The sequence below is a fragment of the Tiliqua scincoides genome, chromosome 1, assembly GCF_035046505.1.
Source record: "Tiliqua scincoides isolate rTilSci1 chromosome 1, rTilSci1.hap2, whole genome shotgun sequence".
NCBI lineage: Eukaryota > Metazoa > Chordata > Lepidosauria > Squamata > Scincidae > Tiliqua > Tiliqua scincoides.
In genome coordinates this window covers 237,815,948-237,831,725 of record NC_089821.1, presented here as the reverse complement: position 1 = coordinate 237,831,725, position 15,778 = coordinate 237,815,948, and the positions used below count along the sequence as shown (strand labels likewise).

Below are 15,778 nucleotides of genomic sequence, written 5' to 3'. Positions count from 1 at the left end.
AGGCCTGGGCTGCATTTCCACTACAGCACTCCTATTCTCCCAATGCATTTGGGGGGATGGAGGGACCATAGTTTGTTAAGGAATTTGACAGCTGTTAGAGCTACCCTTAAACTACAGTCGCCAGAATGCATTGGGGAAATAGAAGTGGATTAAAGCTGTAGTGGAAACACAGCCCGTACTCCATGTCATGGCCACTGCTCCCTGGAAGCCTGGGCCCTGGGGATTTTGCCCCCCCTCCTCAGGACAGAAAGGAACACAGCAAGTAATTAAAAGAAAATTAGGTACATCTAAGACTAGTAAAATGAAGCAAGATGACTGTTCTTCTGATTGCTTAAACTAAAAACTGCTGCTCTTGGCAACTTCATAAGTATGACTTCACAATATGAAATTACTTCAGACTGTATCTCACCTCCATCTCAAATGTAAAGTCTTTTCTATTCTAAGATCCCCAACCTGGAGATTTTACAGTCTCCACCCTCCAATTGTTTTTTCCATCACTTTTAAAAAAGAAGCTAGTACTGATCAGGTTGTCAAAAATGGAAAACTGATGGAACTAGCTTAATTTTATGATGCAAAATATTTTGTTATCGGTGGGAGACACTGGCACAAAACAAGCATTAGAATTCTCATATCAGGTAAGACTATAAATCACTGATTTAGAAATCCCCCAGTAAGGCTTACCTTTTCCATATCTTCATGGTTATCATTCTGCCCACTGTCATACAGCTTTGCATATAGCCTCCAGACCTCTCCATCACTCGTCAGTTTAGAAGTTACTCTGCCAAAAAGCACCTGCACTTTTCCTTTTAACCTCATTGCCGTCTCACCATTACGATCAGTCACCCCATCCATCACTGCCTTTACCAGTATCTTAAGGATCTTGGAGAAAAGATAATTTTTATTCAAACTTAGATCATATGAGAAAGCTTAGTGAACCCTCTCCAACATGTGGGTTCAAAGTATAATTAGTTAATGTTTTCATTCAGTGAAGTTAATCCATTAATTAATAACATGATTAAATGCAAATGGAAGAAAAGTGATGGCAACATACGTGCAAAACTGCAGCATTGTATATCTCTGCTTACATACACAGAAAAAACCAGTTAATTGATGTGAATTAACCAAACTACCTAGACCACATATTTTTCTTGAATAGACCATAACCCCAAATACTTGTTGCTTAAATTACTTACCCAAGCTCAAAAGAATATAACTGAAATAGATAAAACTTTAAATACTTCAGATACGTATTAAGTCTGTCAGGCCAACATAAGAGGTTGTGAACAGTGACGGCTAGAATCCTAGAATAATTCTAGGATTCTAGTCATCACTGTTCACAACCTCTCATGTTGGCTTGAGTTGGACCATCTAGTCCAACTCCGTGCTTGTAGCAAGAAGTCCTCCTAGAGCATCTCCAGCAGGTGCCTGTTGGGCCTCAGCTTGAAGATCTCCAGCTGAAGATCTCCAGTAAGGGAGAATCCACCACTTCCTATGCAATCTATTCCATGCTGAACCACCCTTACCGTCAATGATTTTTTTTCCTGATGTTCAACTGGGATCTCCACTCTAGCAGTTTGTACTCATTTGATTCAGTTCTACCCTCAGAGTGGTACCCTCAAATTTGTTCCAAGACAGCTCTTCAGGTAATTGAAAAGTGTTCTCAGACCCTCTCCCAGCCTACTCTTCTCCAGGTTAGTTTGGGTTTGAATGTGGAAAACAAAGATTTAGATCCCTTCTCAGTCATGAATCTCACAAGCCGGCTGGTGGCAAGTAGTCTCTAAAAGCCAAATCTACCTAACAGGATTGCTGTTGCCGAGCTCTGTGGGAAAAGGGCAGTAAATCAATATTGGAGGAAGTATGCATTTGGCTCTTCTCCAAAACAGCTGCATATCGCACATAGGCAGAATTTTGCAAGAAAATCTTCTTGAAACATTTAAACATATAAGACAGATTATAGATGAATGTTGCTTAGTGATGTTTCAGCCAGCGACGGACTGTGTATATGATGGTCTATCGCTGATTCCTATCTTCTCCACTCTTCAAGCCTCCAGAATGAGGGGAGTGCAGCTTTTCTGCACTCTGGAGGCTTTTCTGAGCCCCGCAGAGGCCGTGTGCAAGGCTCAGAATGGTCAATTTGAACAAAACAAACACTACTTCCAGTTTCTGGTGGAAAACTGTAAGTGACATTTTGACTTACAAGGCATTCTAAGGCCCGGGGAAGCCTAAATTCAATTTTAGACTCCTAACAAGGCAGCCAATCATCTCATAGACAAATTCAGTTTGAAGCATTTAAGTTATAACATGTTCTCTATTAAATCTTATAAATAAATAAATACTGCCCTGGATGCCCTTCGGGGAGAAAGGCGGAATATAAATCTAATAAATAAATAAATTCTCCCTGTGAAGTCAATCATGCATCCAGTTTCGGGTGCAAGAGTTATAAAGAAAATGAACTTCTATATTCATTTACATGTTTCCCTAAGAGGTCATATGAAGATCATCACAGAAACTCAGCACACAATACTCCACTGGTCACTCCTCTTCACCACTTCCCTAAACATTTTTGTTCTTGCTTCTGAATTTATCAAATATAAAAACCCTACTTTCAAACCTTTTAGCTGTTATTAGTAATCACTGTACAGTTCTAAAGCCCCTTTGATATAAAATGCAGCCTGTCAAAACATGTTCACAAGCTGCCTTGATGCTCAGCAAAGTTGACAAAAGTCAGGAAGGGGAAAATGGCTTTAGAGCTCAGTTGTCACATGATAAGCCAACAGCCTAGAAAGTACCATGCTGTAAAATGCCACCCCAAATAAAAGTTTAAAAACAAGGAAATGGTCATTAGTCAGCACAGGTTCTCCGGAACCCATTAACTCTGCTTCCACCTCACCTCTGAAATTACTTTCTAAAATCAAAAAGGAAACACATTTTGCTTCTACATCACAAAAATTTCAATATATGAGCCACATAAAAGGCACTTTATATGGAAAGATTATATTGTGGAATGTCCTTTGCTAGAGCTTGTATTCCATAAATCTCATTTCAAACACATATTCATCTAAACCCCTCTCCCAAATAAAGTCATACAGTGTTGTGAAGTAAAATACTTCAAAGCCCACAGAACAGTTGAAGCTTTTCTTGCATAGCATCTTAACATTGACCAGCTGCTGTTGCATGAGCTTTCATGTGCTCAGGGGGAAGGGAGGGGTCGCCTGGAGAGAGAAAGATTGATGGATTGTAAGCCAGCTGCCCTCTCTCTCTCATTAAGGAGCCTATTGTTAAAGGACAGTTCAGTTTTTTAAACTGATTTTAAAGGGATGCATTTTTCCCCTTCTCCAGGGATCAGCACATTCCTTCTTATTTGCAGTGGCCATTTGTGTTGAGTCAAATCCGTGTATAAAAAATTTGTGTATAACAAGGCTGGACCTGTATACATTATGGCTTGTAATCCATGATTGACTTTTCCTCTAGAAATTTGTCCAATCCCCATTTAAAGGCATTTAGGCCAGATGCCATCACCGCATTCTGCAGCAAGTTCCACAGACTAACTACACGCTGAGTAAAGAAATATTTTCTTTTGTCTGTCCTAACTCTCCCAACACTCAATTTTAGTGGATGTCCCCTGGTTCTGGCATTAGGTAAAAGGGAAAAGAGTATCTCTCTATCCACTCTGTCCATCCCCTGCATAATTTTGTATGTCTCAATCATGTCCCTCCTGAAGCGCCTTTTAGATTTAAGTAGCACCTGATCATTCCTAACCTTGAGGTCAAACACATTTCTTTTGAACTGCGACTTTGTTCTTGCCAAAATGTTTTTAGCACACAGTGTACATCTTGAAGACAACATATGGAGGAAACTAAAACAAATACATTCCTAAGCCAGAGAAGCAGGACAGTATGCCTGTGCAGGTATGCCTAACACATTCTGAATATTGCAGTGGTAAATGCCTACTCTGCTTCTGTGTTAATCCATATATTAACATACTTCCCACTCTTTTCTGAGCAGTAGATTAAAACATTTTCTAAGGCCAGGAATACCAACTAAAACCTCTTGGGGAACATCAGGCCACAACATAATTTTTGTCTTCTGGCCAACAAGAAGACACTTTTTTTTGCCCTTTTTAAAACTTGTGCCCACCAGTCTTGGCATACAGAGGAAGATACAGGTAAAGAGAGTCTTGCTTTCCTCTTTTGACTATTTTGCTTACTTAGTTATTGAAATGTACTATTACACCACAGTTTTTCCACAATATAAGGGATTAGTCTCTTCCTCTATCCCAATTGTACATAAGAGCTACCAGGCTCAAAGCAGAGGGAAGACTAAAAGGTAGCATTTCCATTCTCACTGAAACTGCTCAGCAGAGGAAGAAAAAAGATATATCCACTTCCCACTGCCTTCCCTATGCCTTCCAAACATGACTGGAGATTGTCTGAATGTGCAGTTTTCATTAGATCTTGATACTGCTTGAAGTTACTGTATCTCTCTTTAGGTGGAAACAGATATTTTGCAACTTCATTGTAAAGGAGAGATAGTCCATTTAATGAAGTATGACTTAAACTGGATTTATTTTTGTAAACCACATTTGAAATTGTTTATTGGACACCTTAACATAAAACACACACATCCCACCTGGACATCTTTGTACTTTTCTTGTAAGTCCATAAGCCTGTGATAAGCCTTGATAGCTTCGGAAAACTCTCCAATGTCTGTGCTGGTGAGAATGTAATTTTCCCAAATCTGCCAATGCTCATAGTTACACTTCAGAGCTTCCTGAAGGGTCCGGAATGCTTTGATTCTAGTTAAAAGCACATAAAAAAAAGAAGAAGCATTTTGTTTTGTCAAAGTTTTCCTTATTTGCTTTCTTAGGGTCTTCAAAATTTAACATTGCATTTAGAAAGCAAAAGATCAATCTTGCAGTAGTTAAGAGTCTTCTGCTTTAACAAAAGTGACCACTCTCTCTCCTTTATATCAGCCCACTTCCACCATAGCCTTGATTTTGTTCTCAGATATCTATCTACATGTGGTCACAAGGATGGGCCAGTTGCTTCTTTGAGGAGCAACCTCATACAGCTGGGGAAAGCTCATGAATTGGCAACCAAGTGAGTGAGACAATTCATGTAAGTCTTTCCTACTAATTAGAAACCAACTAGAAAGAAGCCAGTTGCATGGGAAAGATCTCACAACTGCCCTGATCCTGTGATGGCATCACTCAAAACACTACACAATAGTGTGTGGAATTGCTCCTCAGGAAAGCAGCTCACATGTGGGCCTGCATTTTATGGCAAAAGGGTTTTGACTAGGTCCAGATTATGTCATTGGCTTTCCTACAAAACTACCATTCTGTTTTCAAGTAATGGATACTCGGGGAAAAAAACCTGGGGGAAAAAATCCATTCACCTAGTAAGGAAAAACAAAACAAAAGAAGCAACAAGCAGACCATTTCGTTAAAATCATTTTTCTTTCAGAAAAGTCATTTAATACAGCACTTAAGAACATTTTCCTTGCTATTTTACAGCACAATCCTATGCATGTTATACTCAGAAGTAAGCGCCATTATGTTCAATGGGACTTACTTCCAGGCAAATGTGTACAGGATTGTACCCTTAGGCTGCAGTCCTAACCACACTTTCCTGAGAGTAAGACTCATCAAACAAAATAGGACTTCTGAGTAGATCTGGTTAGGCTTGTGCCCTGAATCACACTGCTAGATATGGGTTTTAAGTTTGTTTTCACTGTACATTGTAATTCTTGAGTAAATGGTAAAAGTCTTGATTCAGTTGAACATGTGAATTTCATGCTATCTTTACACTACACAATCTGTGACTGAAGGCATTATGCAACAAACGTGGACAAGTGGTGAAATTTCACAACAGAGTTAAAGAGCCAATTTGTTTTGTTGTTTTCCTGTATTTTGTCAAAAAGCTAAGATTAAAGTATTCAAAATAAATTACACAGGCCTAAAAAACACACACCTTTTTTAGTTGCCAAGGATGTTCAAACAAATTTAGGATTTTTTTCGGAAGCTAAATAAAAAAACTGCACCAGTTTTGCCCAATTGGCTCTAGTTTTGGGGGCATGGCATAGCCACCTTATATGCTGATTCAAGCAGCTTCCTCTGACTTTTAAGACAACAAAATGTGTGTAGAACTGTGTTATCATAGATCTTGCCCTGTAAGCTGTGAATAAAAGCTGGATTGAAGGGAAAAAGCAAGAACAGAAAGTCATTCTTATTAACGAACACCTCAATTTTTCCAAGTGCACACTGGAACATAATAATCCAGAAAGAGAATCAAGACAAGTTTCTTGTCTTGTTACAAGTCTGTCCCATCTTCAGATAAAGAAACATTATTTCTAAAAAGTAGATTTTCTTGAAAACAAGAAAAAATATACTTTCAGAACATACACACAGTCTCAAAAACAGAAGACTGAGGTGATTTATTTCAAAGTGAAGTAAAAATGGTATAATTCAATATTCTAGTCTGATTTTCTTCACTTTGATAACTAGTTGTAAAAATTCTCCAGTATTCTTCCACATAAAGATTGTAAGTCACTGAATGACATTTATTCTGAAAAGGACACTTGAACAAACAGACTTGTATCTCCTTACATCTATTTTGTTTTCCTTGTAGCAACTGCATCTTTCAGTCTATATGTTCTATAAATATGTCTAAGTATCTCTTGAACTTATTTATGGCATGTGGTTCAATGCACGTTCATGGCAATTTGTTTTATGTGTTCACAACGATGTGAACACTAACAGCTTTCCTATTTTCAGTTTGTTTCCAAAAAGAAGATAAATGGGGGGGGGGGATTCAAGCCACTAAAAACAAAACAAAAAAATCCTTTCATTTTTCTTCTTTGTTTTCTAAAGTTGCATTCTTTTTGGCAGATTAATGGGACATAGTCCAAGGAAACAAAAATTATCTTGACAACTTACTTATGATACTGAACTTCTGAGGGAACTATAAAATCAAAAAAGGTATCCACACCATGCATTACTACGCATACTGCATACAGAGCTAAGAAATCAGTTCCTTTCCCAAGATTTATTAGTGGCTCAGTCCAGAGAACAAGCAACTTATTATGTACCTTGGTACCCATCTGCTTTCATGAAGTGCCTATTTCTCCCTTGAATATCTGAAGATCTATACAGTACAATATTCAAGAGACTTTTAACCATATCATGTTTTCAATGGATTGCATTTAAATTTACAGCCCAATCCTAAGCTTCCTGGCACCTGGAAGAACAGAGGCACTAAAATGGTGATAGCTGTATCCTGCAGGTGTAGGGAAGCTGCTGGAGATCTCCTCAGGGGCATGTTTATCCCCTTCCCCCGAGTAAGGGCGCAGACCTCACAATGGAGTTTCTCATGTCTGTACCAGCTATTTTGCCGGTGCAGACTTGAGAAACTCCATGTCAGGCTTTTCACCCTCTGCCGGTCCCAAACCCTCCTGCTCCAATTCCTCTCCCACCCTGCCCCAAAAGCTCACCCGGCAATCTCACTCGCCTCCGGGTAGCCATGTGGCATCCTCCTTCCAGCACTGGGTCCAGTACTGCCACTTCCTCCTCCCGCGGTGCCGTAAAATTTACAGCATGTTTATGACACCTAGTGCCTGTGCTGGAGCTCAGTACCAGCACAATGGGCCTTTAAGATTGGGCCCTTAGTTCCCATTTCCTTTTTAGGAAGAATGAAATTATCTAAATATTTTTTATGTTTCATGCTCTGCTGTTTTTCATGTCTCCCGAAGCAGCTTGCAACATAAAAAATGCAACTCATAATAATGCTGTAACAGTTTTACAACAAATAGTCATAGAACACTCAGCTAGGAATCTCACAGTTAATGACAACACAGTATTAAAAACCAACACAGCTAAGCCTGCAAAACAACCACCATTACCCCAGATTTTTAGCTGGCAACTAAAAATCATAAAAGGGGTCAAATGCACTCCACTTGAGAGAATGTTTCATAATATGTAGGTACTACTCCTATTACAACTTGCCCTTACAGTTCTCAAGTTTGTAAAGGATGGAATGCAGAGCATGGTGTTGTCTGCAAATCAAAGAGCCATGGGGAAGTACAAAAACTGTAATGAGATCTTGTATAACAAATTACAGATTGTCACTTCTGGGGATGGATAAATATTTGTTTCTTCTTTCTAAAAGATTTTTAATGCTATCACCTCTAACTTTCTGATAACCACAATAGGAAGCCAAATTGAAAGCTTGAACTGGAGAATCATAAACCTGACCACAAGGGTAGGAAGTTCAGGAGTTAGGAGCTATTGGGTGGAAGAGAAAGGAAACGAGTACAGTTTATTTTGGAAGCTCTGGAGACTGATCCCTTTGATGTACTTACTTCTGTTTTAATCTAATATATGCAGTTGATAAATTGTTCCAAGCTTCAGCATTCTGCAGTCAAAACACAGACACAAAAAAAGAGAGTAAGTTGACCTGTAGTAAGGACAAATATTTAACAACTGAAATATTATTTGAATTTTTACCTGCACATGTTGATCATATATGTAAAACATTCAGATATTCGTAAAAACTTGTTAAAATTCCTTCACCAGCCAATAGGCACGAGCCATCCAAAGTTAGTCACTTTTAACTCAATTGATTTCCCAGTGATATCATTAGCATTTTAAGTTTGTACCCACTGAAATGCTTAACTTTGATTGGGTTGTGCTTGGTAGGGATGCCTTACATTCCAGCATATTGCCTGTTCTAAGGAAATTTGTTATATATGTCAACTGGTAGAAAATTAGGGCAAAAGGAAAACTTGTGGTAGGAAATAGCAAGAGGAAACTAATATTCCATTGCTTTGGAGGGCTTGTGAGGCTTTAGAAGAGTACAGATCTGGCAAAGTTTTTCTGAATGACAATGAATGTTACATAATTTGGAAGAATAGCCCAGTGATGAATTCTTTACTTACAAAGTAGTTCTACTTAAACCATTAGAAAATCAAAAAGGATACTTTCTCAAATATGGATTGAAGGGCTCTGTGATTAAGCACTAACCACTGTAGGAAATTCTTACAGAAAATAAATTTGGAAACCACTGTTTTATGACATTACAATTTTTAAAATAATGAAAAGGTTAGGATGTTATCCATCTTTGCAAAGATGAGCATATGAGACATACAGATAGACCTCCTGCTCCTGGAAATGACTTTGCCTTCTCAGGTACATGTGTACTAGGATGAGGAGGAGAGTGAACTGGGCTATGTCAGTTCCCCCACATGTTGGCAGCTGTGTCCAGTGATAGATGGTATCCTTTTAAAAGCCATCTCACACACAATACAGACTTTTTGAATTAACTCCTTACATTGTAAATATGTAAAGATGATAGCCAAGAAAAAGTTTTATTAAAAGCAAAACAAGAGTGTTTCTAAGATCCATTGTACTCACATCAGGCTCCAACATCACACAGCGCTGAAAAGCTCTAGCAGCACCTTCATAATCTTCCAGAGCCAAGTAGGCACAACCCAAGGAAAACCACACACCCAGCTGAAAACAAACAAAACAAAGGAAGCAAACTAATAATACTGTTTCACTGTGCTACATTCATACACAAAGCCAAGCACTGTTCTTCTTGGTTTGATTTGTGTGTGTGCATGTTGTAAACCCATGTCTGATCAGTGAGGCTCCACTGGCTGGTTCACAGGGTTATGTTTGTCTCCACAGGCATGGAGTGCAGAGAACATCTTGGAAACTGGGCTTTCCAAGAATGCAGCTACCACCTTTGGGGTGGGGGGCAAAGCTTATGCTCACAGAACATGACGACCATGTTGCTCTGTCTTGTGGAAATGGTCAAAAAAAGAAGCAGCTGAATTCCTAGAAATTTCAGTTTGTATGAGACATTCTTCATACAAACTTGACCCCAGGAGACACTCGAAGAGCAGAACGTGCAAGCAAAACTGAGTGTTGAACCAGTCCTAACAAAAACTTCAGACAGGAGGATAACCTTATAAATGCTTAATGGTATGCCTCCTTTAAAGAAAATGTGTAACCTCACTGACCAACTATTCAAGGGTAAAAAAAAAATTGGCCCAATAAAAAGATCTCCCCTGCACTGTCTCATTCCTTGAGACTGACTTAATACCATTTGTCACACAGAAATAATAAAAACATTTAAACATGAAGTTCTAATGCAGAGCTTGGTGCCCCTGTGGGCAAATAACTACACACAAAAAAAGATTCCAGTCCATATTCTGCAAGGAAAAACTAAGGTTCTGCATTCAGAATAAATTGTATAATTAAGTATGATTGCTTTTGACTAAAATTTCTTTTACTTGAGAAGTTCAGGAGGTTTCACAGGATTTTGTTATGATGAATGGATGAAGAAAAACATAGCCAGTATGTAACTGTGTAGAAAATGTCAGAGAGACTGTGTAGAGCAGAAGTTTTAATTCCTGGCTTGCTGGAAAATTCTAGCCAGAAATAGGTGTTTTGTTGTTTTTTCTTGAAAGCAAATACTGCCACCATGTTTTTAGGCTATTCTCTATAACCACAAGGCCCAGGCATTCATAAAAACAAACGTCTGAACTCTTACTTTAAGGATTCTTGATTCCAAAGTTTTTACTGATGTATGAAACACAGAAATATTCTGCTCCTTGCCACAATATGCGCAAAGGTTGTTTCTTGCTACGAAAAGTAGATAGGTCATTCAAGAACCTGGGCAGAAAGGTATAAAATGCCAGGACTAGAACATCTATGTAAAAGTCTCAATTTTAACAGTGCAGGTTAATGCATATAAAAGCTCCACTGATTTCAAAGTGCCTTATTTCCAGATAAGTGTGTACAGGGTGCAGCCTGAATTATTGTGGCAAGTCTGTTGAAGGACTTTTGAAGAACTTTTATGTGGCTTCTTTTCCTTTAATTTTGCCAGTTTGATTGTGAAACTTTATATAGACATAAAACATAATTAAATCTGATATATAAAACAAAAAAGCTGCTGTAGAACCACATTTTATGCCTATCAAAAAGCAATTTTTGTTCTGATTTCAACTCTGTACCATCTATTGATAAAAATATGAAAAGTGATCAGATATATTCTTGTATGGAAGAGTTGTCATTTCACATGATACTTTTTGTCTTTAGTTCAAAAATACATATCTACAGAGGTCTTTGTTCTGCCAAATCCCCAGTCCAAGCTCCACCTGGAGAATTATGCCCACTTTAAGCAAATTAGCTCCCCTTCTTTCCCTGGTTCTGCCCTGCAGTCCTGCTGGACCCCACCTCCAGGGTAGCTCGCCTGTTCAACCTACAGAGGTCCTCTCTCCTGCCAGCAGCCTCCTGCCACTACAGCAGACACTTGGTCCTCAGCAGGTCTTGGGCACAGCAGCCACACACCAAACTCCAGTGTCTCCAGCAGTCTGTTAGTCACAAAGTCAGTCAGAGTATCCAGGGCAAAGTCAATAAGCCAAGTCGGTCAGTCTCCTCTCCTGCCTCCAACCTGCACTCCTTCTACAACCCACAAACCCTTCCTGCCTCAGGTGCTCCTTATATCCCTGAGGGCCCTATTGCCTTCAAGTGGCTGCAACTGTGCAGCACACCCTTTGCTGAAAGCCCAGGCCTTAACTCTTAAAGGGGCCACTGCAGACACCACATTCTATCCCCTCTCCAGATCTTACGCTATTCCACTACAGTCTTTCAATGGCTGGATGGGGCTATGCCCTATCAGGGGTGTCAAACCCGTTTCATTCCAAGGGCCGAACAGCATTCATGGTGCCTGCTGAGGGCCGGAAGTGATGTCATTAGGCAGGAAATGATGTCATTAAACTGGTCATAACCAAAAAAAGCATTTTTCCTCAATTAGGAACTCATTAGCTGCAAATAACAGAAGAGAAAATACACAAATCTTTATCATATTTCAAGATATGGGAGAGCCCAATTTTCATGTGGGCTACCCTTATAGCAGTAACACCTCAGCAGCTGAGAGCCTGGGCCGCATTCGGCCCTCGGGCCTTATGTTTGACACCCCTGCGCTACATCATCTATCACCCCTGTATTGTCCAATTACAGGTCTGGAAAAGTACCAATAACACAAAAGTCTCCATGACCACATATAGCTCTCCAACACTCATCCAGAGCTACAAATACTGCTGCCACTCAGCCCTGCAGAAAGAGAACTAAGTTTTTTGCCTGTTTTTCAAGTTTCAACAGAACTGGGCATCCCTGCATAGATCATATGTCTCAGTGAAATCAATCATGAAATACAGAATTGAATAATCTCAGGATGTTAAATCTGAAAGCCCTGATAAATAGCCCTGGAATTTTGCCTGCCCAAAGCAGTGATTTGTTTTTGTGCCTCTGTCTAATTAGAAAAGGCAGGATTGGAATGATTCTATGGAAAGACACACATTTTTTCACTGAAGAAAGGATACTATCAATCATACAATTGCAGGAAGTATGTTTAAGCCATCTTTATTTTCAGAAAGAGGCAGTGGCGTAGCTAATGATCACGTAGCGCGGTGCCAAACTCAAAATGTTGCCCCGGAAGTGATGTCATATCTGGAAGTGCCATCATGCCTGGGCTTTTAAAAAAAGTGGAAATTGGGAGTAGCCCACCTCCTTCCCCCAGCAGCTCACCACCCACTTGCTCTGCTGCCTCCCCCCAGTCAGTAGCTAAAGCACCTATCTGCTATCTGGGGGTCAAAGAACATTTATAGCCCCTGCCAGACAAAATCAAATTTAATTAAGTAAATAAAGTGTGCCCCTGATTGGTTTGAAAAACTGTGCTGGGATGAAGAGAGATGGTTACTTTCTCCCTGCTAAATATAAGAGGGGCACTACTTGATAAAGTGTCTGTTTTCCCAGTTAGCAGGGGTAACTGTATTATGATATACATGGAAATGAGAGCTGACTCATATTAACACCTTATTGGTTTCATGCTGTATCATGATAATATGTCATTGCAACATGTCAATAACATAACAACACGTCATTGGCTCTCAGAACAATCAGTCTCATAGGTCGGTTTTAAGAAAATCCACTTTTTGTTCCATAAGGCAGTTTTGTTTTCATTTTCTGGTTAATTGACCATAACTTTTATAGAATACAGGTATTCCAATGCAGTTTGTTTCATTGCATCCAGCATTAAATTACTTTTCCAATGATATATAACATGATGGTATTATTCATACAGACCAATATTTTCACAATTTTGGTCACTAGTGTCAAGCTCAGCTTGTTGCCCCCCTAAAGCTTGATGCCCGGTGCAACTGCTACCCCCTGCACCCCCTTAGCTACACCACTGGAACGAGGCCTTTAGTGGGCTCAACAGTGAAATATAATTGCAAAGAAAAACGTGGAATGAGAGAAACCATGATTTCTATAAGCAATTACATCAGTTGGAATGAGATCTGGCGAATCATTCACAAATGCATTAAAGAATCAGAGATACTAAATAATGCAAAGACAATGTTTCTGATGACAAACTATTTCTCTGAGTCCTAGTTACAATTATACAAGAGAGTATAGTGTGAGAAATGCCCCAAGTGAAATTTCAACCTGAAACAAGCTTTCTAGGTGATCTTGCAAATAGTTTCCAACCTTCCAGGGCTGCCCTAGAGTCTCCAGGAACCAGAATCAATCTCCAGGTGATTACTGAAAGCAATCCTGGAAATATAATAAGGCATCCAGACATTTCCCAACACTATCATTTTGGAGAAGAAAAAATTTCCAAAAATAACTTCAGTCAGAGCTGGCAATGCTACTTGTGAAAGAAATTGGTTATTTTTTAGCTCCTTGTTCAGAAAATGGAATTAACAGTCAAAATTTTTTCCTTGAAAACTTTAGTGTTTTTTCCCCTTATTTGCATCATTATAGCTGCGAAGTAATACAGCATTTCTTATAATTTACTCATGTTTTGCATCCTTGTTGCTTATTAACCAGTCAGTTCGTAAATACATTATCAGAACGCTTTCCTCTCCTTTTCTCACTTGTTAGGATCAGGTCATGGCCTATGCATGGCACCAGAGGGAATTACTCAATACCCAAGTGGCAACAGCGAGAGAGACTCTGGGTTCAGCATTGTAAGGGAGAGGACCCTATGTAGAACAACCCAAATTAACCCCATATTAAAAAACTCAGGAAGACGCACTCTGGAATCTATATACTGCAGAGACTTGGGGTGCCAATGAATGAATGTGGGTGTCAATGTCAGTCCTGATTTTGTTTTTTTCTACAAAATACGTGAACTATAAACTCTGAAACATCCAAAGAACCAAGTGCGGCAGAGCTTCATGTGTGTGTACAGTGAACAAGCAGACAGGGTATAACGACATATCTAAAAAGTCAGCACACAAATATATTAAGACATTCTACCTGCATAGGGTTAATCTGCACTGAAAGCTCAAAGCACTCTATACATTCCTTGAAGTTCTTGTTGCGAAGGTGAAGAAGACCCTTGGAGCGCTGAGCCTTGGCACTGCGGTGGTTTGACAATTCCCAGGCTTTGTCATAGTAAAAATGGTCCTTTAAAACATCACCAAGCAAACAATATAATCCTGGTGTTGGTTTCTTCTCAATCTCCTGCCTTAAGATTTCTTCTGCCTATGGAAAGAAAACAGGGAAATGATGTCTTAAAACAGAAGGAAGCCATTTTAATGTTCCTGGTACTATTTACAGGCCTCTTTGAGGATCTACAGGATCTTTGTCTGTAGTCATCACCAAAAATATTGGAAGTTCTTATTGGCAGCCACACTGTGGGGAAGTAGTCTTTTTAAGAGGCTGGAAACATCTTAATTTATATTGTCCATTGGTGTATTTTGTTTCCCACTTTTAAAGCTCCTAGGATTCAAAGGGATGCATTCTCGAAACACCTGTTTGTCATTCTGTGGTCCCTGGAAAGAAAGGGGGTCAATTTATGTTTCCTGCTTCAGTCTGAACAAGAGAACAAATGATTAGCATAGGAAGCTGCCTTATACTGAGTCAGGCACTTGGGACCATACAGTTCAGTATTGCCAACACTGACAGGCAGCTGTTCTCCAAGGGAGTACGTATCAGCCCTAGCTAAGGGACTGAATCATAGACTGACTGCATGCAAGGAAGGTGCTCTTCTACCCCACTACTGCCCTTCTTCATAGCCAGGAAGTATGCAGTCAGTATCACTTTCCTCTTGATATTTAGAATTATGAAGGTTGAGAAAGCACAAAACAGCATCTTGGAATTTGGTAGCCTGAAAAATAAGTGGAATAATGGTTTGCAAATTTGGTAACTGGCTTGTGTAGCCATTAGCCACCTCTATCATAACACGCCCATGCCATAGGCCATCTCCCATTAGGTTTCCCTGAAGATTTTATTATTATTATTATTAACAGTATTTATATACCGCTTTTCAACTAAAAGTTCACAAAGCGGTTTACAGAGAAAAATCAAATAACTAAAATCAAATTTTATATTCTGATCACTTTGTTTTTGACCCCCTTTTAAAACTAGGGTTCCTACTTCTAGGTTTGGAAGTGGTGGATCAAGTGAAGATGTAGGTTAGATGTGGCATGCAGGTTAGATGTGGCATGGAAAACGTACATGCGCAACTACAAAACAAACACAACCTTTTCTGATGTAGTTCTGGGCTTCTTAAATTCCTCCTCACCATGCCCAGTTATTAATTTTTAGCAAGCTGGCCAAGTAGAGTTTACCAATTCCCAGATTGAACTGAAAACTCCAGGAATCAGCACTAATCTTCAGGGTCTCCAGTAAAATCTGGAAATTTTAATAGGGTTTCCAGAAATTTCCAATATTCTATCCGGCTGAAAAGAAAAGAAAAATCTC

General features: G+C 39.4%; 1 protein-coding gene across 1 annotated transcript in view; it reads right to left on the bottom strand.

Annotated features, from left to right (window-relative positions):
- TTC27 (tetratricopeptide repeat domain 27) overlaps window positions 1-15,778 on the bottom strand; it is a 114,342-nt gene that overhangs the window by 16,478 nt on the left and 82,086 nt on the right. Inside the window, exons 13-17 of the mRNA XM_066611559.1 lie at window positions 14,330-14,557; window positions 9,410-9,508; window positions 8,359-8,411; window positions 4,630-4,795; window positions 682-879 (exon numbers count right to left, since the gene is read on the bottom strand). Coding sequence (XP_066467656.1) covers window positions 682-879; window positions 4,630-4,795; window positions 8,359-8,411; window positions 9,410-9,508; window positions 14,330-14,557 — 744 coding nt within the window. The remainder of the gene's footprint in view (window positions 1-681; window positions 880-4,629; window positions 4,796-8,358; window positions 8,412-9,409; window positions 9,509-14,329; window positions 14,558-15,778) is intronic.